At 41.6% G+C, this 27306-nt stretch overlaps 1 protein-coding gene across 4 annotated transcripts in view; it reads left to right on the top strand.

Annotated features, from left to right (window-relative positions):
• The window catches only part of CEP97 (centrosomal protein 97), a 66226-nt gene that overhangs the window by 15259 nt on the left and 23661 nt on the right, over positions 1-27306 (top strand). For 2 of the 4 annotated variants that reach the window (XM_038003240.2, XM_007985961.3), the window contains 7 exons: positions 4232-4275; positions 10442-10545; positions 12410-12552; positions 13191-13349; positions 14629-14730; positions 17598-17711; positions 18259-18425. In XM_038003240.2, the coding sequence (XP_037859168.2) occupies positions 10503-10545; positions 12410-12552; positions 13191-13349; positions 14629-14730; positions 17598-17711; positions 18259-18425 (728 nt within the window). In that variant the 5' untranslated portion in view covers positions 4232-4275; positions 10442-10502. Of the gene's footprint in view, positions 1-4231; positions 4276-9618; positions 10546-12409; positions 12553-13190; positions 13350-14628; positions 14731-17597; positions 17712-18258; positions 18426-27306 lie in introns of those variants that run through there. The other 2 variants (XM_073009687.1, XM_073009688.1) reach the window with 1 other exon arrangement.

Below are 27306 nucleotides of genomic sequence, written 5' to 3' on the forward strand. Positions count from 1 at the left end.
CAGGCTGGTCTCGAACTCCTGGTCTCAAGTGATCCTCCTGCCTTGGCCTCCCAAAGTGCTGGGATTACAGCATGAATCACTACACCTGGACAAGTATACAGTTCTTCAGCCACTTCAATCAAACATTTAATTAACATGCTGTAATAAATGACTTTTCTTGCTAGGAAACTGATTGGAAGAGGCACACCCACATTATCGCAAGACCACCTTCACAGAGACATTCAGAATAACGTTTGACCTCATAGATGGGCACCATGGCCCAGCCAAGTTCACCCATAAATTTACCATCATTCCTCATCATTTAAAAAAAAAAAAAAAAAAAAAAAAAAAAAAAAAAAAGGGCGGCCGGGCGCGGTGCTCATGCCTGTAATCCCAGCACTTTGGGAGGCCGAGGCAGGCGGATCACGAGGTCAGGAGATCGAGACCAGGCTGGCTAATACTGTGAAACCCTGTCTCTACTGAAAATACAAAAAATTAGCCAGATGTAGTGGCGGGGGCCTGCAGTCCCAGCTACTTGGGAGGCTAAGGCAGGAGAATGGCGTGAACCCGGGAGGCGGAGCTTGCAGTGAGCCCAGATCAGGCCACTGCACTCCAGCCCGGGCAACAGCAAGACTCCGTCTCAAAAAAAAAAAAAAAAAAAAAAAAAAACGGCCAGGCTAGCGGTGGCTCACGCCTGTAATCCCAGCACTCTGGGAGGCCAAGGCAGGTGGATCACCTAAGATTGGGAGTTCAAGACCAGTCCGACCAACATGGAGGAACGAGGTCTCTACTAAACATACAAAATTAGCGGGGCGTGGTGGTGCATGCCTGTAATCCCAGTTACTTGGTAGGCTGGGGCAGGAGAATTGCTTGAACCCAGGAGACAGAGGTTGCGGTGAGCCAGATGGCACCATTGCACTCCAGCCTAGGCAACAACAGTGAAACTCCGTTTCAGAAAAGAATAATCACCCAGGTGTGATAGCTCATAGCTGTAATCTCAGCACCTTAGGAGGCTGAGTCAGGAGGATTGCTTGAGGCCAGGAGTTCAAGACCAGCCTGGGCAACATAGTGAGACCCTGTTTCTATAAAAATAATAAATTAAAAAATAAAAACAAATTTATTTAAAAAAATGAATCAAGTCAAAGGTGGGAGGAAAGAGCAAAACTACCACTCTTATAATGTGCCGAAGCTTTTAAGCACTAGAAATCTTCCAGGTAGAAATTAAAGTTAGAATTTAAAAAATATATTCATATTGTTCTGTAAAAAATAAAGAACTTATTCACTTAATTTTCTTTGTTTTTCTTTTCTGTTTTTTTGAGATGGAGTTTCATTCTGTCGCCCAGGCTGGAGTGCAATGGCAAAATCTCGGCTCACTCCCCTCCCACACCCTGTGCTGGGTTCAAGCGATTCTCCTGTTTCAGCCTCCCAAGTAGCTGTGATTTTATTTTATTTTTTTTGAGGCAAGGTCTTGCTCTGTTGCCCAGGCTGGAGTGCAGTGGCCCAATCTCAGCTCACAGCAACCTCAACTTCCTGGGCTCAAGCAATCCTCCCACCTGCCTCCTGAGTGGCTGGGGCTACAGGCACACACCACCATGCCCAGCTAGTTTTTGTATTTTTACTACAGACGGAGTTTTGCCATGTTGCTCAGGCTTGCATTCTTATTTTTAATTAAGTCTTTGAAATCCAGTGTGTATTTTACACTTATAGCACATCTCATTTAGGACTAGCCACATTTCCAGTGCTCAGCAGGCAAATGTGGATATTAGCTACTGTATTAGACAATGCATCTCTAAGGGGTGAGATTAGAAAAACTTTTACTTTGTATTTTATGTATTATTTTGTTTTCCTGAATGTTGAAAAAAACCCATATATTGCTCATACAATCAGAAACCACAATAAAATAAAAAGTCAATTGCTCTGAAGTCAGAAAGAATTATGCTTTTGAGTAGGTGTTATACAATAGTAAAAACCAAACAGTAGGAAAGGTTATATACTGATAGTTTTATGTGTGTTCTCTGTGCACTTGTCTAGAAGAGGGGCCACAACTTTTGTAGATTATGGTCTTTCAGAAGTGGTCAGTAAACCAAAAAGAAATTTAAAACCAAAGTCAAAGAATTTCAACAACAAAATTCCACAGTATTTAGACAGAGGGTTAATTACTTTGCTATGTTATAATGAGGTTCTATCCAGGCTTCTTGCATGACAAATAGGAAGCTCTTTGAGGGAGAGAAAAACAACACAGGTTGGGGGACCAGTGAATAATTGCTTTCACTACTCCTCTAAAGGTAAACTACCAACCTGTCATCCCTGAAACCAGTGAGATTTCAGGAGGATGGACAGAACAGTTTTTTTAGTTTTGATACAGGATCTCACTCCATCACCAAGGCTGAACTGCAATGGCATGATCACAGCTCATTGCAGCCTCAAACTCCGGCCTGAGCAATCCTTCCACCACAGCCTCCCCAGTAGCTGGGCCCACAGGCTCGTGCCACCATACTCGGCTAATTCATTTTAAGTTTTGCAGAGACAGGCTCTCTCTATATTGCCCTGGCTGGTCTTGGATTCCTGGGCTTAAGCGATCCCCTGCCTCGGCCTCCCAAAGTGCTGGAATTATAGGCATGGGCCACCGCATCCAGCCTAGTCAGAACATGCTTAAAGCAGGAATCTTAAATAGAATGCAGTGTCAGCTGGGCATGGTGGCTCAGGCCTGTAATGCTAGCACCTTGGGAGGCCGAGGCAGGCAGATGACTTGAGGCTAGGAATTTGAGACCAGCCTGGCCAACATGGTGAAGCCCCATCTGTACTGAAAATACAAAAAAATAGCTGGGAGTGGTGGCTCGCACCTGTAGTCCCAGCTACTTTGGAGGCTGAAAGGAGGATTACTTGAGCCTGAGAAGCGGAGGTTGCAGTGAGCGGAGATTGCGCCACTGCACTCCAGCCTGGACTGTTGGGAGACTGTCTCAAAAAAAAAAAAAAAAAGAGTGCAATGTCACGGCCAGAAAAATGAAGAATTACCCAACTCAAGATGAGATTCTAAAATATTCATTTTATTTTCCCCCCTGTATATCAGCTAAATATAAGAAAAAAAGAGTTGGATGTATACATTAATTTCAAGAATATTTTTCAGGTTATTTAGGTAAACTAAATAAATAATAAAGTAAACAAATCAGAAGTTGTGTTTTGTTTAAAAGAATAGTAAAGGAATCCTTGACGTTTCTATTTAATCTCTTTTGAAGTTTTTCTGAAAGGCAGTAGAACTTTTATAAAAATGATTCATTATATTCTCAATTGAAAATTTAGGGGCTGGGCACAGTGGCTCATGCCTGTAATCCCAGCACTTTGGGAGGCTGAGGTGGGCGGATAACTTGAGGTCAGGAGTTAGAGACCCGCCTGGCCAACATGGTAAAACCCCGTCTCTACTAAAAATACAAAAATTAGCTGGGCATGGTGTCGCACAGCCTGTAATCTCAGCTACTCGGGAGGCTGAGGCAAGAGAATCGCTTGACTCTGTGGGGTAGGGACGGAGGTTGCAGTGAGCTGAGATTGCTCCATTGTACTCTAGCCAGGGCAACAAGAGTGAAACTCCATCACAAAAAAAAAAAAAAAAAGAAAAAGAAAGAAATTAAAAGAATGCAAAATATCTCATTTTTTATATTGTTTATATTTTGAAATGCTAATATGAATAAATAAAATATATTTTGTCTTTTTAAAATATGGCTATTAGAAACCTTAAAATTTCATATGAGGTATACCTGTTTCTATTGGACAGTGCCACCTTAGCAACAATTTAAAAATCGGTACCTTTTCCTGGGCATGGTGGCTCACGCCTGTAATCCCAGCACTTTGGGAGGCCGAGGCGGGAGGATCATGTGAGGTTGGGAGTTTGAGACCAGCTTGACCAACGTGGTGAAACCCCATCTCTGCTGAAAATACAAAATTAGTCAGGTGTATTGTGGTATGCCTGTAATCCCAGCTACTTGGGAGGTGGAGGCAGGAGAATTGTTTGGACCTGGGAGGCAGAGGTTGCAGTGAGCAAAGATCGCGCCATTGCACACCAGCCTGGGCAACAATACTGAAACTCTGTCTCAACAACAACAACAACAACAACAACAACAACAACAACAAATCAGTACATTTTAATGAGTATTTTCCACATGTTAGGCACTATTTGGATTTCTAACAGGATTTAATTGATTGGATTATCACAATAGTGATATAATTGGGGAATGATTAATATTACCATTTTTCACAGGGCAGACCACAGAGTTTAAATCACAAGTCAAGAATACGTGGCTGGTAAGTGACAATAATGGGATTCTTCCATGGTCTAGCTTTGGAGCCTAGTGCTCCCTCAGTATGCTAAATAGGCTCTGTGTCTGGGGTCTCCATCGTTCAGACTTTGTTAAATTTTTTCACACTTTCCTGATATATAATTTTTTTTAAAAAACTGGAATCATAGTATACTCACTGTATTGCAATTTGCTGGAAAAAAAAAAAAGACAAAAAACTTACACCTTGGTTATCTTTCCATTAACCAGGTGTGCTAGTTGGTACCCAGCAAAACATCACCATTCCCATTCTGACTCAAACATAACTGTTCACAAGCATTTCTTACATTGTGGTTTCTTTCCATTGTCATGGATTTTGGGCTCTAGTTTCTCTGGGGCCTTTTGTTAGCCATAGACACTGCAGTGATAATTTTTTGTCTGCTGCCATTATGAAAAACTGATTTTTAAAAATTATGATTATTTTTAGAGATAAGGTCTTGCTACTTCTAGCACCATTCAGTTTTTCCTAATCATTTGCAGGACAAGAATGAATATGAGATTTAATCTATAATCGGAGAAGCAGAAGTTGTAGCTTCATGCTATGTGATTCAGGCCACATAGCCACATTCCTCTCAAGGCGGAAAATATTTTAAATTTCCAACAGCTTTAAGTTTAAATTATTTAATTTCACACTGTGTTGCGCAGGTCATGGTGCAGGGGCTATTCACAGGCATGATCATAGGGCTCTACACCTCAGACTCCTGGGCTCAGGCGTTCTTGCTTCAGCCTCCAGAGGAGCTGGGACTAAGTAAATATATTCAGTGAAAAATTTCTCCCCAGCTCTGTTCCTCATCAATCCCTCTGTCCCATTTCCATTTCACCCTTCCCTCAGGCAACTACAGTTAATAGTTTCTTGTGGCTCCTTCCAGAATTCTTTCTAAACACAAATATGAATATTTATATGTCTATAAACATATTCATTAAGGCTATAATTACGAAAGTAAAATGTGCATCTGTCCAGGTGTGGTAGCTCACACCTGTAATCCTAGCACTTTGAGAGGCTGAGGCAGGAGGATTTCTTGAGCCCAGGAGTTCGAGACTGGCCTGGGCAATATAGTGAGACACCATGTCTATTAAAAAGTTAAGAAATTTAAAAAAAATGCAGCAATAATATTTTTACATCAGTCATTGGAAAGTTTATTTATTTCTTTTTTTGGTTTGTTTGTTTGTTTTTGAGATGGATTCTTGTTCTGTTACCCAGGCTGGAGTGCAGTGGCAAGATCTCAGCTCACTGCAACCTGCCTTTCAGGTTCAAGTGATTCTCCTGCTTCAGCCTCCAGAGTAGCTGGGATTACAGGTGCCTACCACTATACCCGGCTGATTTTTGTATTTTTAGTAGAGACAAGATTTCACCATGTTGGCCAGGCTAGTCTCAAACTTCTGACCTCAGGTGATCCATCCACCTAGGACTTCCAAAGTGTTGGGATTACAAGTGTGAGCTACTGCGTCTCACTGAAAAGTTTAATATGTAGTTGAACATGAATTCAAAATTCTGGCTGGGCGTGGGGTGGCTCATGCCTGTGATCCCAGCTACTCAAGAGGCTGAGGCTGAGGAATTGCTTGAACCCAGGAGCCGGAGGTTGCAGTGAGCTGAGATTGCGCCACTGCACTCCAATCTGGGCGACAGAGTGAGACCCTGTCTCAACAAAACAAAACAAAACAAAAACAAACGTTACCTGGGCATTGTGGTGGGCACCTGTAGTCTCAGCTACTTGGTAGGCTGAGGCAGAAGAATCTCTTGAACCCGAGAGGCAGAGGTTGCAGTGAGCTGATATTGTGCCACTGCACTCCAGCCTGTGCTACGGAGCAAGACTCCGTCTCAAAAAACAAACAAACAAAACCAAAATTCTGTCTGTCCTTCTTTTTAGGTTGCTGTAAATTAACAAAATAAATATAAATGCAAATAAAAATATAAGACACCAGTTGAATTTGAATTTTGGATAAACAACACTTTTCTATGTATAGCTATGTCCTAAATATTGCATGTATTACATAAGATGTATACTGCAACAAAACATGAATACTTGGGACATACTTATATTAAAACATTATTCACTGTTATCTGAAATTCAAGTTTAACTGGGTGTCCTATATTGTTTCCAACAACTGTAACATAACCTCTTGGCATCTACTTGTAAGGATTTTGTGAAAATTAGGGTCAATATATGTAAACTAGTTATCACAAAGCCTACCACATAGCAGGAGATAAATAATAATAATAATAACTAATAATGAAGAAAGTTAATCTCATCTGGGGCACCTGGATAACCTGTGAATATTGGCAATCTCTCTTTCCATTCCATAGGTCATAGATAAGGAAGCAGGACCAGAAGAGTCTACACATGAATATTAATCAAGGAAGGAGATATTTATAATTTTGTGCACCTAAACCTTTGCATGAAGATTTTTTATTGTTAAACCAGGCATGGTGGCCGCCTATAATCCCAGCACTTTGGGAGGCTAAGGCAGGAGGATTGCAACATGGTGAGACCTCTGTCTACAAAAAAAAAAAAAAAAAAATTAGCCAGGTGTGGTGGTGTACACCTGTAGTCTCAGCTACTCAGAAGGCTGAAGTGGGAGGATTGTTTGAGCCCAGGAGGTCGAGGCTGCAGTGAGCCAGGACTGTGCCACTGCACTCGAGTCTGGGCAACAAAGCAAGACCCTGTGTCCAAAAAAATAAAAAAATTTAAAAAAAAGATTTTTTATTGTTAAAAAAATTCTCATAGTTTCCAAATCTTTACAGTGTCAAAATTCTTTACATTAGTAACTTCTTCATTTTAAAACTTGAATGGAAACTTCAAAGTTATATTTACTTCTTTCAAATATGATTTCAATCCTAATTAGAAAACCACCTTCATTTTCTCAAGGTAAATTGTACCATCCACAAATGTTCCAGTTTCTTGTCTACCTAGTCTCTTAACTTCCTGTTATCTAAACTTGTTTATAATACTCTCCTGAAACCGCCGTTGAAGGTTACTAGCCTCTATTACGACAATCTCCTTACTGCCTTCTTCCTTTCAATTCAATTATTCCTTTCAATTCATCCTTGTTATATGAGCAGTTTAACCTTCCTACAACACAAGTATCATTATATCAATCCCTCACTCAAAAACACCAAATGAAAACCAGTGGGATGAACGGTGGGAGGTAAGGTGAAGCCAGATTATGGTGGCCCTTGCAAGTTGAACTTCAAGTGAGAAGTTTTTGAGAGGGCAATAACATGTTAAAAGGCATTGTTTTACTTAGATCATGCCAGTAACTGTGGGCAGATGAATTAGACATGGCAAAGATCAGGGTACTCAGCTGTTGTAGGGATCAAGTACACTGTGTTGATAGGAAAGTCTTTCTCACAGGGCCTGGGCCTGCCAGAGAGACGTTACCTTACTGAGAGGTTCATAGTCTTAATTAGTAGAATCCTAATTTGGTTTGAGCTTATAGGGTTTAACATACATACAAAATGAGGCAGTTTAAAGTGTAGCAATTTGATTTTAGGTGTAAAAGCTATTATTTGAAGCGCAAAAGAATTTCTGTGCAGTAATTTTAAAGGGTTGCGGAGTCACTTGGGCAGGGGAGACCTTGCCCAGGAACATCTGGCTACTCACTTTAAAAGCCGTGACTATACTTAGCTGCATAAAAAGAGTCCTTTGGCCCTTTCCTCTGGATTCCAGGGCAGATGAACCATGCAAACAATGTTTCTGCTATTGCTATGAACTTGCAGGAACCTGTGCTTCTTAAGTACCTTTGAAGCTTCCAGGACCTCCCTACCAAGTAATTACCTTGCTTAATTGGAAAGAACTGTAAACCCTTTCCCCCAGATCCCTATGGCCTATTCCAGGGAATAAGGGTTAGCAGAGGCAGTATTCAGGCTTGCTTTTTCCCTTCCCTTCCTTTTCCTTCCCTTTCCTTGCCTTCCCTTCCTTTCCTTCCTTCCTTCTCCCTCCCCCTTCTCTTCCCCTTCCCCTTCCCTTTCTTCTTTTTTTTTTGAGATGGAGTTTTGCTCTTACTGTCCAGGCTGGAGTGCAGTGGCATGATCTCGGCTCACTGCAACCTCCGCCTCCTAGGTTCAAGTGATTCTCCTGCCTCAGCCTCCCAAGTAGCTGGAATTACAGGCATGTGCAACTATGCCCGGCTAATTTTGTATTTTTGGTAGAGATGGGGTTTTGCCATGTTGGCCAGGCTGGTTTCGAACCCCTGACCTCAGGTGATCCTCCCGCCTCAGCCTCCCAAAGTGCCGGGATTACAAGCGTGAGTCACCATGCGCAGCCTGAGATTTACATATTTAAGATGTGATAAAATAGTAATCACAGCTTACATGTGAAGAATAGGCTTCTACTTCTACAGAAAGTAGGTCATTTTTACCTGCCAACCTGTGCCAATTTGCAAGGATACAACAGTGGACAAATCAGTCCTCGCTTTGTTCTTACACATATAGTAAGATTGTGTTTTCTAGGTAAGGAGTTTCTTGGTTAAAAGGAAAACAATCCTAGTCTTAATTACCCCTTCAGAAGTAGGAAATTTTTCTTTAGACCAAAACAGCAGGAAACAAGAATTGAAAGGAGTTAAAACAGTGTAGAGAGATAGGAGAACCCAGGAAAGAGAGAATGCTCAGAGAATCCAGTACCTGGAAATCTAGAAGCATGAGTTACTAGATTTTCCCAAGCAAAAATGATCAGACTTTGGAGACTGCTGTTTCCGAAACAGAGGAGTTCAGAATAAAGGTTGCAAGAGGAAATCGGAGAGCTGGTAGTAGAAAGCAGAAGCTTTTTGTATACTCTGTTTAGTTTCTCACTTCCCGTGAGCACAACTTTGTTACCAACTGCAGCCTGTGCTAATCTTTTCACCTTTTACTTTTGAACTGTTCAGAGTCTACCCATCAAAAGATGGGTACATTTTACTTCCTCCATCAAGTCTTCACTGAAGATTCCAGATTCCATTTCTTTCTCCATTCCTTGAAATCTTACCGAGTTCAGTCATAATCACACCATTTAGCATGTAACAGTTGTATCAAAAGAAAGAAGGCTCCGCGCAGTCGCTCACGCCTGTAATCCCAGCATTTTGCGGGTCTGAGGCAGAAGGATTACTTGAGCTCAGGAGTTCAAGGCCAGCCTGGGCCAAAAAAAAAAAAAAAAAAAAAAAAAAAAATTGTCTCTATTAAAGAAAAAAAAAACGTGTGAGCCTGCTTCCTTCCAACTAGGCAATATAATTCTTGAATTTGGAGACTATATAAAAATATATTTATATAAATAATATATATATTATATAATAGATCATTATATATATATATTTGGAGACATAGTTTCACTCTTGTTGCCCAGGCTGGAGTACAATGGCACGATATCGGTTCACCGCAACCTCTGCCTGCCGGGTTCAAGTGATTCTCCTGCCTCAGCCTCCCGAGCGCCTGGGATTACAGGCATGCACCACCACGCCAGGCTAATTTTTTTGTATTTTTACTATAGACGGGGTTTCTCCATGTTGGCCAGGCTGGTCTTGAACTCCCAACCTCAGGTGATCAGCCTGCCTCGACCTCCCAAAGTGCTGGGATTACAGGCGTGAGCCACTGCGCTCGGCCTGGAAATTATATTTTAAAGTTATTTTGAATACTCCCTGGAAAAGTTCTTGGTTCATATTTATACCCCTAAGTCAAAAGATTTGTCAAATATTCAAGAACAATCACTTAAACATACTGTATAAAAGTTTCTATTTCGGCATACTTTACTTTTACTTAACTAATTTTTCAAATAAAATGTATCCACTTTTATGATCTCAACACGATCGGTCATTCCTATAGCGGAGTTGAAAACTTTCAACTTATTCACAATTATCAAAAGAATAGAGCAGCCCCCACAGAGACTTCCAGCAATGAGTTGTCAAATTCAGTCTGCATTAAGTAGCTTCCTTACAATCATCCCGACAGTAAAAGTGTCAAATTTCGCAAACACCTGGATAAGGAAGTGAAATGATCATCTAATAAGGCAGTTAATTCATCTGTCAAATAAGCGAGTGGGTCAGGTCCCTGAGCTCACTACCCTCAGATTCTAACCCCAGCTTCACATCATTAGGCGTAAGCAGCCAATTGGGCCGTCTGGGAGCCGTGCATCCTGGGAGTTATAGTTTCCGGCTCTCTCCTTCAGAGTACAAGCTCCACAGAGCCGCGGGAGGACGGTTGCCTGGTATTATTAGCAAGCAGCAAGTATGGCGGTGGCGCGCGTGGACGCGGCTTTGCCTCCCGGAGAAGGTAAGGCGATCACTACCCGAGTCCTAAGGTTTACTCCATGGAACTGAATTAAACAGTGGAGAGGAGAAAGCTTAGGTTTAGAGGTGCAGTTCTGGACCAGTTCTTTTGATGCGGATCTGTGGTCGTCGCGGAGGCGCGCTACCCTCTGGGAGTCGTAGTTCGCCTGCAGTGCCCAGCTCTCCGGTGTCGCGGTGAGGGCCGAGCGGGGAACTACAGCCCCCAGAAGCCTTCGCGCGGCCCGGCGCCTTGGCTCCCGCGCTCCCGATGCTGAGGAGGCAGTGGATTTCGGGCTGCGATGACCTTTCTTGGCCATTTACTTTGAGTCCTGGGTGCCTAAGCGAAATGTTTGGGATCTCCCTCTTTCGCTTCACACATTCCCCTCTCTTCTTGGTTCCTGGAACGTTCAGGAAAACCTTTCCTCAGAGACTGCTGACTAGACTGGCTTTGAACCCTTTTTCGGAGGTGGCCAGTGGCTGTGATAAAATCTAGGGGATGATCCAGAGCCCACAGTTCTGTACTCCTTGTTCTACACACGGGTCCTAGGATTGAGTTTGGTCGCTGCCCAGTGGAGCACAGGAGTGTGTGGGTGCTTCTGTGGCCTGAAGATACCTGCCTCTTTGGGGCGCCGGACGCGAGCTCCTTTTGTTTTGGTTACAGCTCCGAGGCTTGGCAGCAGTCAGTCCTAAATCGGGGACAGGGCCCAGGGGTCGAGGCCCGTTTTCATGGCTTAGACCAGGAGTGCATTTTCTGGGAGCCGTAAATTCTTGGGGGAAGAGTTGGTGGGTGGTTCGCAGACCTCTCTGTCCACCCCTTGGAATTGTGTACAAAGGCTGTGCACTTTTCTGAGGCAGCACACCCCTTTCATCAGATTTTCAGAGGGGCTCACAACTCCTCACATGCTAAGAGCCATTAGACAATGGGAAAACGTTGAAATCCTCCACGAGAGCAATCTGGCATAATTATTTCCTGCAGTAGTCCTGATCCGGGTGTAAATTTGAAATTGGCCGTTTCTCTGGTCCCGCCCTCTTTGGAGATCGGCTTTTCTTAAACCACACCTCTCAAGCCCACCAGGGCTACTTAACTATTAGTAACAGTTAACATTTACAGAGCGCTTTGTATGACCCAGACGATGTTCTCAGTGCCTTTTTTTTTTTTTTTTTTTTACAGTATCTCATTTTCTCTGTAGAACTACATTTATAAGGCAGGTATTATCCCCACTTTACAGAGTAGAAAAGTGAGCCCAAAAGAAATCAATAATTTGCCTAATATACCACAATGGTTAACTGGTGGAACCAGGGTTTGAACGTCTATGTTATTCTAAAGTGCTTTATTGAGTGCCCTGTGGCAGGAACGGGGCTAAGTACTATTCATATGGTTTCTCTTTTAATTCTCATATCAAGCTAGCAAAATTGGTGTATTATCCTATTTTATGGGAGAATTAGTTGAACTATACTTGGATTTTCAAAATCACAGTTTGGGCACTTTAGGGTATGTTGGTAGTTAGGCTGTAAGCTGATGGATCGCAGTCAAAAGTTTAGTAACATTTAAACAATAGTATCATTACTTAGGCACAACAAATGGAAGTAATCGTTCATATTTAAATGTATATGAAGATTTCCAAAGTATGGAAACTTGAGGAGAATATCACAAATGTAGTTTTAATTTGATATTTCTGAAGAAAAATGAGTAATTCAATCTGGTCGTGTAGAACTCAAGATTGCTTTAATTTTACAATGTTGATATTATGTTCTACTTTTTTTTTAACTTGAAATGGCATAGATATTTTATAATTCCACCCCTATGCTCAGCTGTTTTACATGTTTTATTTTATTTGTGTTTTCTAACATTTCCGTTTCTTTTCAAGGATCAGTGGTCAATTGGTCAGGGCAGGGACTGCAGAAATTAGGTCCAAATTTACCCTGTGAAGCTGATATTCACACTTTGATTCTGGATAAAAATCAGATTATTAAATTGGAAAATCTGGAGAAATGCAAACGATTAATACAGGTAGGTATTGCAATCTGGGAAATGGTGACATAGGATCAATTTATTATGAAACAAAACAATAAAATAACCTGACAAAAAGTAACTGTGCAGGCCTAGAAAGCAGTGATTGTTGCCTTAAATTTTTACATGACAGTTTCTTCTGAAGATGAACATACATGTACTACATTGAGAGTAAATTAGAAAAAGAAGCATTGTTAAGAAGAGGAAGCATTTTACTTTTGGCAAAATACTGTGTTACTAAGGTAACCTTTTACCTCATGATGGGGGTAAAGAGTTCATTCATTCCTTCATTCAAGAAATGGCTACTGAGTCCCTCTTATATGTCTGGCACTGTATTAAGTTTTGACTGAGAGTTTAAGAACACTATTCTCGTGGAACTTACATTCTCAAGTTGTTGCTGTGTTAAATGTCTTAGTAGTTGGAGGAGGTCTGATTGCTCAGCTTTATCTGTATTTTCTATTGCCCAGGAAGAATAACAAAAAACTGATAGTCATACTGTAGAATATTTAGACAATATGTGTGAAATGTACAAAAGGAGTTTGAGAGGGTTTGGCCGTCTAAAACCTTTTAAATCACTTTAATGTGAAATATTTTATATATGTGATTCCTAAAAATAACAGTATGTTTCCTTTTTACAGTTATCAGTGGCTAATAATCGGCTGGTTCGGATGATGGGTGTGGCCAAGCTGACGTTGCTTCGCGTATTAAATTTGCCTCATAATAGCATTGGCTGTGTGGAAGGGCTAAAGGAACTAGTTCATCTGGAATGGCTGAATTTGGCAGGAAATAATCTTAAGGTGAATGGTTTCTTTTTTGTTTACAAAACTGTTTTGCATTAAAAAAAATTCAAGCAGTGTAGAAATAAGTCAAATTAAAAAGTGAAAGTACCCATTCCTACTCTGCAGCTTTAATCTCTGTTAAAATTAACTAAAAATAAATCTCATTTTGAAACATATAATATGGCATAATATTCTTTTAAATGTGAACAAAGAATCTATATTGTACCTAAAAAAAGTAGATCAAACCAGAGTGTTTAGGAGGGAGACTATATCATGCTGAATTAAGCTTTAAGTAAATGTTTAATGCTATACGGGAGAATATACAGTTTTAAAAGTCAGAAGATCTGAATTCTAGACCTACTTCCACTGCTTAGTAACTGTGTAATTTTGGGTAAATCAATACATATTTCTGTGTCTTATTTTTTGGCATGCTAGCTAAGAGGACTAGATTAAATGATCCCAATAGCTGCCTTTTATTAAGCCATTAACGTGTATGAGCTACTGTTCTAAGCATTTATCTGTATTAACTTATTCAATCTCGTGACAGCCTATGAAGTAGATATAGACATTATGCATGTTACAAAAGGTGAAGAAACTGAAGCACAGAGAAGTTAAGTAACTTGCTCAAGGTCACATAGCTAGGAAGTCGCAGGGCCAGAATGTAAATCCAGGCTGTTTGCTTTTAATCTAAACTTGTAAACTCTGTTCTATACCACCAACTGTCATATATTATTACTATGGTTTCTTTTTTTTTTTTTTTTTGAGATGGAGTTTTGCTTTATTGCCCAGACTGGAGTGCAGTGGCGCGATCTCAGTTCACTGCAACCTCCGCGTCCTGGGGCCTCCTGAGTAGCTGGGATTACAGGCACCCGCCCACCACGCCTGGCTAATTTTTTGTATTTTTTTAGTAGAGACAGAGTTTCACCATGTTGGCCAGGCTGGTCTCAAACTCCTGACCTCAGGCTGTCCACCCACCTCGGCCTCCCAAAGTGCTGGGATTATAGGCATGAGCCATAGCGCCTGGCCATTACTTTGGTTTCTTCAAGCTATAAAGATCTTGGATGGTATGAACTACTTGGTAGCCGTCTACTCATAGAGAGATAATGAAAGTGTAAGTTTATAACCTGACAATCTACTAAATTCTGTTAGTACTGCCCCTTTTCTCTTGCTAAGTTGTTCTACTCTGCTTCTAGTAATAAGAGGAGGTAAGACACTCTTTCAGCTGCAAAGAACTAGGGAATAATTTTATTTTTTGATTTTGTTTTCATTAAATAATGCGATGCTTTTCTTGTGATAGGCCATGGAACAGATCAATAGCTGCACAGCTCTACAGCATCTCGATTTATCAGACAATAACATATCCCAGATAGGTGATCTATCTAAATTGGTATCCTTGAAAGTAAGTATGTTTTCTATGTCATTTGTGAAGTTTTATAGCAAAATACCAAGAGAAAGTAATCTCATTGACCAAAAATTAGCCTGCCGTGTATGAACAGATTGCTTGCTTTATGCTAAGAATTATGGGCTGGGCACGGTGGGTCATGCCTGTAATCCCAGCACTTTGGGAGGCTGAGGTGAGTGGATGGCTTGAGCTCAGAAGTTCAAGACCAGCCTGGGCAAGATGGCAAAGCCCCATCTCTACTAAAAATACAAAAAATTAGTGGGGCATAGTGGTGTTAGCCTGTAGTCCCAGCTACTCAGCTGAAGCGGGATTGGATGAGCCCAGGAGGTGGAGGTTGTAGTGACCTGGGATTGGGTCACAGCACTCTAGCCTGGGCAACAGAGTGAGACTCAGTCTCAAAAAAAAAAAAAAAAAAAAGGAATTATGTTAGAATACCAGAAATTAAGTATGAAACATTTTGTTGTTAGTTCTATAACTGATTTATTTTATGTTAAACTGGTCATTGTAGTTAAGGTTAATTTTATTTACCATTCTCTGCATTCTCTGAACATGATGGAATTCCCTCTATGCCCAACCAACCAGTGCTAGTAGCTTTAGTTACTATATATACATAATGTTTGGTGAGGTTGAGATTAGTCATTCCTGAATTTGAGTCTGTCTTTATTTTTTTTGAAACAGTCTTGCTCTGTCACCCAGGCTGGAGTGTAGTAGTAGAATCTCACTCGACCTCCCAGGCTCAAATGATCCTTTTACCTCAGCCTTCCCAGTAGCTAGGACCATAGGCATGTGTACATCACCACACCCAGCTACTTTTTTGAGCGTTTGTAGAGATGAGATCTTTTTTTTTTTTTTTAGATGGAGTTCTGCTCTGTCACCCGAGCTAGAGTGCAGTGGTACAATCTTGGCTCGCTGCAGCCTCTGCCTCCTGTGTTCAAGCGATGCTTCTGCCTCAGCTTCCTGAGTAGCTGGGATTATAGGCGCCCACCACCACACCTGGCTAATTTTTTGTATTTTTAGTAGAGGTAGGGTTCACCACATTGACCAGGCTGATCTTGAACTCCTGACCTCACATGATCCTCCTGTCTTGGCCTCCCAAAGTGTTTTGATTAGAAGCCTGAGCCACTGCATCTGGCCAGAGATGAGATCTTACTATGTTGTCTAGACTGGTCTCAAACTTGTGGAATCAAGCAGCCCTTCTGCCTCAGCCTCTCAAAGTGCTAGGATTACAGGCGTGAGCCACTGAGCTGACCAAGTCTGTCTTTTGTTGTTTTTTTTTGTTTTTTGTTTTTTTTTGAGACAGAGTCTTGCTCTGTCACCCAGATTGGAGTGCAGTGGTGCAATCTCGGCTCACTGCAGTCTCTGCCTCTCAGGTTCAAGTGATTCTCCTGCCTCAGCTTCCCGAGGAGCTGGGGCTACAGGTGCATATCACCACGCCCAGCTAATTTTTGTATTTTTAGTAGAGATGGCATTTCACCATGTTGGCTAGGGTGGTCTTGAACTCCTGACCTTGTTACCTACCTGCCTTGGCCTCCTAAAATGTTGGGATTACAGACTTGAGCCACGGCGCTCGGTCCTAAGTCTGTTTTTTTTTTTTTTTTTGCATTCAGGATTGCTGTTTTTAAAGTAATAGGTGTTAGTTAATTGTCAAAATTAATTTCACTTAAAAAAAAACATGTAGCATATAGTACTTTTTATGGAGGGGAATGTATCATACAGTCAAATAAGTAACAGTTGAAATCACAGTCTTGAAAAACATATGTAGGATGTTTTAAATATAGTTGCCTCACTGTATATTATTAGCATCAGATAGCATCAGATATATTCATTAAGCCCTAGAAGCAGTATCTTAGTTCAGTTTTTCCCAGACTTTAGCAGAAATCATTTTTAGCAATAATTATTCTAAACAATTTGATGTAGCCAGATACTGTTCTGATAGATGCTAAGAGAATTCAAATGAACCAAAGATGATTGAATTTTTTTTTTTTTTTTGCTGGAATAGAAGCCTGTTTATCTGATCAGAATCCTGGGTGTTCAGTTTTGGGTTTATTCTTGGTTGTTGCTGACTTAATATGAGTCAGCTTTATCTGCAAGTAAAACATTCTACCTTCCCCTGGTTTTTAGTTACCTAGAGAATACAGTTGCAATTATGGTTGTAGGTTATCACTCTCTTTTTTGGAAAATTTGCTTTATATGTGGTTTTAATGACTTTTTTTTTTTTTTTTTTTAATTTGAGACACCAGAGTCTTGCTGTCACCCAGGCTCAAGTGCAGTGGTGCAGTCATGGCTTATTGTAGCCTCGACCTCTTGGGCTCAAGCGATCCTCCGGTAGGAGGATCCAGCACCCCCAGTAGCTGGAACTACAGGTGCACCCCATCATGCCTGGCTAATTATTTGATTTTTAGTAGAGACCAGGTCTCACTATGTTGCCCAGGCCAGTCTCACACTCCTGGGCTCAAGCAATCCTCCCTCCTTGGCCTCGCAAAATGCTGGGATTACAATGCAGGTGGGTGGCATGAGCCGCCACTTGTGGCCTCTATTTTGATATTTTAAAAGAAAATGAACAAGTGTGTTAGAAATTGCTCAGTGTCTCATAACTTAAATCTCACAGCATGCCTAGTTGCTATGCGAAGCATATGTTTTTGGACAAGTCTTTAAAATATTGTTAGGATGTTGATATGAAAGCAGAGTTGGACCAGAAGATCATCAAGGACCCTTGTAGCATTAACAGTCTTTGATTTGTGTGTGATGAGAAATAAAATAAAGTAGATTCCTTTATTCTTATATGTACCACTTTGGTGTTGTCACAATAGGCCAATTTATTTGTAATCTTTTCATTTGTAATTCATACTGTTTTTACTTTCAAGACCCTGCTTTTACATGGAAACATCATCACCTCTCTTAGAATGGCACCTGCTTACCTACCCAGAAGTCTTGCTATACTTTCTTTGGCAGAAAATGAAATCCGAGACTTAAATGAGGTAAAATTTGAGGGTATTTTGTGAGATTCAGGAAGTTGGAAAGCCTAGGAAAGACACAGGAAAGAGTTGTGATCTTACTTTTAGACTGTGAGCATCTTGGAAGAAACTGCCATTCAGATGAAACACTTGACTCTAGATGATCATTATTTTTCTTTCCACTTTTCCTTAGTGTCAGTGGGTTATTAAGGTCTAATTTCCTTTGTAAAACTGTAATTATCATTCCACTGGGAGGCAACTGATGGTAGAGGGACATCTACGTTATAAGGTTTTATAAGACTCCCTGTCCGCATTTCCTGGCTGCGGTGATGTTTTTAAAATAGGGTTATTTCTGCTAGGAAACAGTGCTGATACTTGCCAAGGGATTTTGTGCAGCAGGGACAGATGGCTGTATTGTTGAAACTTTGGAAGTCAATGGACACTTGTCACTTTTCAGAACAAGAGGGAAATTACCACATTCTCAAATGCTGCCAAAGATGTGTAATCAGTGGAAACCTTGTGCTTGACACTGAACAGTCCTTTTGTTCAACAAAAATATCTTTTGTTCCAGATCTCTTTTTTGGCATCCTTAACTGAATTGGAACAGTTGTCGATTATGAACAATCCTTGTGTGATGGCAACACCATCCATCCCAGGATTTGACTATCGGCCGTACATCGTCAGCTGGTGCTTAAACCTCAGAGTCCTAGATGGATATGTGATTTCTCAGAAGGAAAGGTGAACATGCCCTCTTTAACATCACAAATGTTACTGAAAAGACCATTTGTAGTTTACTACAGATTAATAGAGTATTTCTTAAAATGTGCATTTAGAAATCAAGAGTATTAGTGCAGTCATATAGCAGACTATGTGCTGGTCATTTAGGATTTTTTGTCATTTCCAAAAAAGGATAAGAAATAAATACTGGCCTGGTGCAGTGGCTAATGCCAGTAATCCTTGTGCTTTGGAAAGCCGAGGCAGGAGGATCGCTTGAGCCCAGGAGTTTGAGACCAGCCTGGGCAACATAGGGAGAATGCATCTCTAAAAAAAAAAATTAGCTGGGCATGGTGGTACACACCTATAGTCCTAGCTGCTTAGGAAGCTGAGGTGGGAGGGTTGCTTGAACCCAGAAATTTAATGTTAACAGTGAGCTATAGTTGTATCATTGCACTCTACCTTGGGTAACAGAGTGAGACTCTGTCTCTGAAAAAAAAAAAAAAGAAATCTCGGCCCCAGAGGTTGGAGCTAGTAGTCTTAGTGCCCTACATACAACAATTTGATTTCTAAAAATTCTTTTGTTAATCAGTTGTTTGGAGCTTGGAACACTTTTGCTTAAAACCGTCATGTTATAGATCCTGTGCAGGATCTCAGATCAGTCTCGCAAAAGCTTGTAATATATTAATCTTTCACATATATAGGGGCTGTATTTTTTTTTTTTTCATTTTATTTTCTATTTATCTTCCAGCCCCAAATGTCATGTAAGGGCAGTATTAGTAACATCGTAGAATTCTCCAAATACCCATTATAATGATAACTCTGGGAAAATGCAGAGTTTTAATTTGGAACTAGTAGCAGACATGGTGATTGGTCCACCTCTCCTTTTTTCTTTTTTTGAGCTGGAGTTTCACTCTTGTTGCCCAGGCTGGAGTGCAATGGCGCGATCTCCGCTTATTGCAACCTCTGCCTCCCAGGTTCAAGCGATTCTCCTGCCTCAACCTCCTAAGAAGCTGGAATTACAGGCATGTGCCACCACGCCCAGCTACTTTTGTATTTTCAGTAGAGACAGGGTTTCTCCATGTTGTTTAAGCTAGTCTCGAACTCCTGACCTCAGGTGATCCACCCACCTCAGCCTCCTGAAGTGTTGGGATTACAGGTGTGAGCCACCGCACCTGGCCAGGTCCTCCCCTTCTTATACCTGTGAGGCAGCAGAAGCAAGATTTCCCCTATCTGTAGATCATTAATAGTTTCTGTGGCTTGGAGCTGGGATCCCTGCAGAATGGAGTCTTCTGGATCCTGGTACATGATCAGTGGAATGAGAGCTTTAGGGGAGGTAAGGAACTAGGATATGAGAAGGAGAGAGTGGAATTGGGATAGTGAGAGTTGAGATGACTTTATTCTCTCTACTATGCTTCATTTCACTTTTTCCTCTCAGTACGTACACACATGCATTATGGACTCAACACATACATTCTCCGTCACCTTTTTTTGTTCTTCTCTACTACAGACAGTAGTTATTTCAGGAGTTTCCTGATGGGAGGATGGGTGGTAGATTACAGAGTGTGTCTCCCTTCTCTGTCTCTCTGCTGTTTTGCATAGTTTCTGAGTAAAGCAGGGGGCCGTGAGGAATAGCAGCCAAGAGCTAGATAGTGGTGGTGCTGGTGTAGGGTGAGGGACATATGTCAGGTCTAGTTTGCCTACCAGAAAGAGTGGCTTGTTTTTTTTCCTGCTGTTAATGTTGCTCTGAGAATAAACCTTATTTTGTTTCACACTGTGACTAGTTCTAGATCTGGAATATGGGTTTACTTGGATAATCCTCTCTACAGTTGTTGACTTTTTCTATTGGAGTAGTACTGGCAACACTTTCATGTCTGAGAGGCAGCATGGTGATGTGGGCAGAGATAAAGGGTTTGGTGTAAAGAGAGACCCACAAAGAGAGGTGAGACCTGGTTACGAGAGACAGGGGAAAGCTTCACTTTTTTCTCTGCTATCTATTAACTGTATGGCCTTGTCAAGTTCCTTAGGGCTTTTCTGAGCCTAAGTTTCCTCATCTGTAAAATGTGAATAGTAGTACTACCTAGCTTTCATGGATGTTAGGATTAAGGATGATGTATAGAACATAGGACTGGTCATATAGTAGGTGCTTAATAAATGGTATTATTTTATAAGGATAGAGACTAAAGGTTGAAGAGTTTGTTGAAACTAAAGAGAGTGTTAAAGGAGGCAGAAAATATTTGTTGATTGGATAAATAATGATAAAAAAGTCTGTGTTTCTATACTGTGGAAATGGTTTTATTCCAAGTGACTTTAAAGTGAATTTGAATCGGCCGGGCACGGCGGCTCAAGCCTGTAATCCCAGCACTTTGGGAGGCCAAGACGGGCGGATCACGAGGTCAGGAGATCGAGACCATCCTGGCTAACACGGTGAAACCCCGTCTCTACTAAAAAATACAAAAAACACTAGCCGGGCGAGATGGCGGGCGCCTGTAGTCCCAGCTACTCCGGAGGCTGAGGCAGGAGAATGGTGTAAACCCGGGAGGCGGAGCTTGCAGTGAACTGAGATCCGGCCACTGCACTGCAACCTGGGCGACAGAGCAAGACTCCGTCTCAAAAAAAAAAAAAAAGTGATTTTGATTATTTTTTGAGCTTTCTCCATAATGCTTTGCAAACATTTAATTTCAGAGACTTCAGGAGATAGGGAAGAATGGGCTCCCACCTGGGGTAGCCTCTCTCTCTGGGGTCGTCCAGCACTAAAGAAGTGTTGAGGGGTGGCTGGCAAGATGAATGAATAGCAACAGCTCTGGTCTGCAGCTCCCAGCAAGATCAGCGCAGAAGGCAGGTGATTTATACATTTCCAGCTGAGGTACCGGCTCATCTCATTGGGACTGGCTAGATAGTGGTGCAGCCCACAGAGGGTGAGCAGAAGCAGGGTGTGGCGTTGCATCACCTGGGAAGCACAAGGGGTCAGGGAACTCCTGCCCCTAGCCAGGGGAATCTGTGAGGGACTGTGCTGGGAGGAACAGTGTACTCTGGCCCAGATGCAAGGCTTTTTCCATGGTCTTCGCAACCCTGCACACCAGGTGCCTGTGCCGCTGGGGCCCTGGGTTTCAAGCACAAAAGTGGGTGGCTGTTGGGCAGAGACCAAGCTAGCCCTACGAGTTTTTTTTTTCATACCCCACTGGTGCCTGGAACACCAGTGAGAAAGAACCATTCACTCCTCTGGAAAGGGGGCTGAAGCTAGGGAACCAAGTGGTCTAGTGCAGCGGATCCCACCCCCACAGAGCCCAGCAAGCTAAGATACACAGGGATGAAATTCTTGCTGCCAGTATAACAGTCTGAAGTCAGCCTGGGATGCTCGAGCTTGCCGGGGGAGGGGCATGTGTCTTTACTGAGGCTTGAATAGGTGGTTTTCCCCTCACAGTGTAAACAAAACCTCCTGCAAGTTCAAACTGGGCAGAGCCCACCGCAGCTCAGCAAAGCTGCTGTAGCTGGACTGCCTCTTTAGATTCCTCCTCTCTTGGCAGAGCATCTCTGAAAGAAAGGCAGTAGGCCCAGTCAGGGGCTTATAGAGAAAACTCCCTATCTCCCAGGGACAGAGCACCTGGAGGAAGGGGCAGCTGTGGGCGTAGCTTCAGCAGGCTTAAACATTCCTGCCTCCTGGCTCTGAAGAGAGCAGTGGATCTCCCAGCACAGCACTTCAGCTCTGCTAAGGGACAGATTGCCTCCTCAAGTGGGTCCCTGATCCCTGTGCCTCCTGACTGGGAGACATCTCCCAGCAAAGGTTGACAGACACCTCATATTGGAGAGCTCCGGCTGGCATTTGGTGGGTGCCCCTCTAGGATGAAGCTTCCAGAGGAAGGAACAGGCAGCAGTCTTTGCTGTTCTGCAGGCTCAGCTGGTATTAGCCAGGAAAACAGGGTCTGTAGTGGATGTCCAGCAAACTCCAGTAGACCTGCAGCAGAGGGGCATGACTATTAGAAGGAAAACTAACAAACAGAAAGGAATAGCATCAGCATCAACGAAAAGGAAGTCCCCACAAAAACCCCATCTGAAGGTCACCAACATCAAAGACCAGTGTTAGATAAATCCATGAAGATGAGGAAAAACGAGCGCAAAAAGGCTGAAAATTCCAAAAACCAGAATGCTGCTTCTCCCCCAAAGGATCACAACTCCTTGCCAGCAAAAGAACAAAACTGGATGGAGAGTGAGTTTCATGAATTGACAGAAGTAGGCTTCAGAAGGTGGGTAATAACAAACTCTGCCAAGCTAAAGGAGCATGTTCTAACCCAATGCAAGGAAGCTAAGAACCTTGAAAAAAGGTTAGAGGAATTGCTAGCTAGAATAACCAGTTTAGAGAAGAACATAAATGGCCTGATGGAGCTGCAAAACACAGCACGAGAACTTTGTGAAGCATACACAAGTATCATTAGTTGAATTGGTCAAGAGGAAGAAAGGATATCAGAGATTGAAGATCAACTTAATGAAATAAAGCATGAAGACAAGATGAGAGAAAAAAGAATGAAAAGGAACGAACAAAGCCTCCAAGAAATATGGGATTATATGAAAAGACCAAACTTACATTTGATTGGTGTATCTGAAAGTGACAGGGAGAATGGAGCCAAGTTAGAAAACATTCTTCAGGATATTATCCAGGAGAACATCCCCAACCTAGCAAGACAGGTCAACATTCACATTCAGGAAATACAGAGAACACCACAAAGATACTCCTTGAGAAGAGCAACCCCAAGACACATAATCGTCAGATTTGCCAAGGTTGAAATGAAGGAAAAAATGTTAAGAACCAGTGAGTAAAGTCGGGTTATAAAGGGAAGCCCATCAGACTTAACAGCATATCTCTTTGCAGAAACCCCACAAGCTAGAAGAGAGTGGGGGCCAATATTCAACATTCTTGGAAGAATTTGCAACCCAGAATTTCATATCCAGCCAAACTAAGCTTCATAAGTGAAGGAGAAATAAAATCCTTTATAGCAAGCAAATGCTGCGAGATTTTGTTACCACCAGGCCTGCCTTACAAGAGACCCTGAAGGAAGCACTAAACATGGAAAGGAAAAACCGGTACCAGCCACTGCAAAAACATACCAAATTGTAAAGACCATGAACACTACGAAGAAACTGCATCAACGAACGGGCAAAATAACCAGCGAATATCATAATGACAGGATCAAATTCACACACAATATTAACCTTAAATGTAAATGGGCTACTAGCCCCAATTAAAAGACACAGACTGGCAAATTGGATAAAGAATCAAGAATCATTGGTGTGCTGCACTCAGGAGACGCATCTCACGTGTAAAGACACACATAGATTCAAAGGGATGGAGGAATATTTACCAAACAGATGGAAAGCAAAAAAAAGAAAAAAAAAAAAAAAAAAAAAGCAGGGGTTACAATCCTAGTCTCTGATAAAACCGACTTTAAACCAACAAGTATCAAAAAGACAAGGGCATTACATAATGGTAAAGGGATCAATGGAACAAGAAGAGTTAACTATCCTAAATTTATTTGCACCCAATACAGGAGCACCCAGATTCATAAAGCAAGTTCTTGGATACCTACAAAGAGACTTAGACTCCCACACAAAAATAGTGGGAAGCTTTAACACCCCACTGTCAAAATTAGATCAATAAGACAGAAAATTAACAAAGATATTTAGGACTTGAACTCAACTCTGGACCAAGCAGACCTAATAGATATCTACAGAACTCTCCACACCAAATCAATAGAATATACATTCTTCTCAACACCACATCACACTTACTCTAAAATTGACTGCATAATTGGAAATAAAACACTCTTCAGCAAATGCAAAAGAACAGAAATCATAACAGTCTCTCAGACCACAGTGCAATCAAATTAGAACTCAAGATTAAGAAACTCACTCAAAACCGCACAACTACATGGAAACTGAACAACCTGCTCCTGAATACTACTGGGTACATAATGAAATTAAGGCAGAATTAAGTTTTTTGAAACCAATGAGAACAAAGACACAACATCCCAGAATCTCTGGTACACATTTAAAGCAGTGTGTAGAGGGAAATTTATAGCACCAGATGCCCACAGGAGAAAGCAGGGAAGATATAAAATCAACACTGTAACATCACAATTAAAAGAACTAGAGAAGGAAGAGCAAACAAATTTAAAGCTAGCAGAAAGCAAAAAATAACAAAGATCAGAGCAGAACTGAAGGAGATAGAGACATGAAAAACCCTTCAAAAAAATCAATGAATTCAGGAACTGGTTTTTTGAAAAGATCAACAAAATAGACAGACTGCTAGCAAGACTAATAAGAGAGAAGAATCAAATAGACATAATAAAAAATGATAAAGAGCATATCACCATTGATCCCACAGAAATACAAACTATCATCAGAATAAACACCTCTATACAAACTAGAAAATCTAGAAGAAATCGATACATTCCTGGACACATAGACCCTCCCAAGACTAAACCAGGAAGAAGTCAGAGCCCTGAATAGACGAATAACAAGTTCTGATATTGAGGCAATAATTAATAGCCTAGCAACCAAAAAAAGCGTAGGACCAGATGGATTCACAGCTGAGTTCTACCAGAGGTGCAAAGAGGAGCTGGTACTATTCCTTTTGAAACTATTCCGAACAATAGAAAAGGAGAGACTCCTCCCTAACTCATTTATGAGGCCAGCAACATCCTGATACTAAAACCTGGCAGAGACACACACAAAAAAGAAAATTTCAGACCAGTATGCCTGATGAATATTAATGCAGAAGTCCTCAATAAAATACTGACTGACCAAATCCAGCAGCACATGAAAAAGCTTATCCACCATGATCAAGTTGGCTTCATCCCTGAGATGCAAGGCTGGTTCAACATAATACAAATCAATAAATGTAATCCATCACATAAACAACCAGTGACAAAAACCACATGATTATCTCAATAGATGAAGAAAAGGCTGTCGATAAAATTCAACACCCCTGGTGGGGCGCAGTGGCTGAAGCCTGTAACCCCAGCACTTTGGGAGGCCGAGATGGGTGGATCATGAGGTCAGGAGTTAAAGACTAGCCTGGCCAAAATGGTGAAACGCCATCTTTACTAAAAATATAAAAATTAGCCAGACGTAGTGGTGGGCACTTGTAATCACAGCTACTCAGGAGGCTGAGGGAGAGAATTGCTTGAACCCGGGAGGTGGAGGTTGCAGTGAGCCGAGATCAAGCCACTGCACTCCGGCCTGAGTGACAGAGCAAGACTCCATCTAAAAAAAAATTCAACACCCTTTCATGCTAAAAACTCTCAATAAACTAGGTAGTGATGGAACGTATCTCAAAATAATAAGAGCTATTTATGACAAACCTACAGCCAATATCATGCTGAATGGGCAAAAGCTGGAAACATTCCCTTTGAAAACTGTCGCAAGACAAGTATGCCCTCTCTTACCACTCCTATTCAACATAGTATTGGAAGTTTTGGTCAAGGCAATCAGGCAAGAGAAACAAATAAAGGGTATTCATATAGGAAGAGAGGAAGTCAAATTGTCTGTGTTTGCAGATGACATGGTTGTATATTTGGAAAACCCCATCGTTCCAGCCCAAAATCTCCTTGAGCTGATAAGCAACTTCAGCAAAGTCTCAGGATACAAAATCAATGTGCGAATATCACAAGCATTCCTATACACCAATAATAGACAAACAGAGAGCCAAATCATGAGTGAACTTCCATTCACAATTGCTACAAAGAGACTAAGATACCTAGGAATACAACTTATAAGGGATGTGAAGGATTTCTTCAAGGAGAACTACAAACCAGCACTCAAGGAAATAAGAGAGGACACAAACAAATGGAAAAACATTCCATGCTCATGGATAGGAAGAATCAATATTGCGAAAATGGCCATACTGCCCAAAGTAATATATAGATTCAGTGCTATCCCCATGAAGCTACCATTGACTATTTTTTTGAGATGGAGTTTCACTCCTGTTGCCCAGGCTGGAGTGCAATGGCACAATCTTGGCTCACTACAACCTTCACCTCCTGGGTTCAAGTGATTCTCCTGCCTCAGCCTCCCTCAGCCTCCCTAGTAGCTGGGATTACAGGCATGCGCCACCATGCCTGGCTAATTTTGTATTTTTAGTAGAGATGGGGTTTTTCCATGTTGGTCAGGCTGGTCTTGAACTCCCTACCTCAGGTGATCCACCCACCTTGGCCTCCCAAAGTGCTGGGATTACAGGCGTGAGCCCCCCACCTGGTCCCATTGACTTTCTTCACAGAATTAGGAAAAACTACTTGAAATTGCATATGGAACCAAGAAACAGCCTGTATAGCCAAGACAATCCTAAGCAAAAAGAACGAAGCTGGAGGTATCACACCACCTGACTTCAAACTACACTACAAGGCTACAGTAACCAAAACAGCATGGTACTGGTACCAAAACAGTTATATAGACCAATGGAACAGAACAGAGGCCTCAGAAATAACACCACACATCTACAACCCTCTGATCTTTGACAAACCTGACAAAAATAAGCAATGGGGAAAGGATTCCTTATTTAGTAAATGGTGTTGGGAAAACTGGCTAGCCATATACATAAAACTGAAATTGGACCCCTTCCTTATACCTTATACAAATATTAACTCAAGATGGATTAAAGACTTAAATCTAAGACCTAAAACTATAAAAACCCTAAAAGAAAACCAAGACAAATCCATTCAGGACATAGGCATGGGCAAAGACTTCATTACTAAAACATCAAAAGCAATGGCAGCAAAAGCCAAAATTGACAAATGGGATCTAATTAAACTAAAGAGGTTCTGCACAGCAAAAGAAACTATCATCAAAGTGAACAGGCACCCTACATACAGAATGAGAGAAAATGTTTGCAATCTATCTGTCTGTCAAAGGG

The sequence above is a fragment of the Chlorocebus sabaeus genome, chromosome 22 (assembly GCF_047675955.1).
Source record: "Chlorocebus sabaeus isolate Y175 chromosome 22, mChlSab1.0.hap1, whole genome shotgun sequence".
Taxonomy (NCBI): domain Eukaryota; kingdom Metazoa; phylum Chordata; class Mammalia; order Primates; family Cercopithecidae; genus Chlorocebus; species Chlorocebus sabaeus.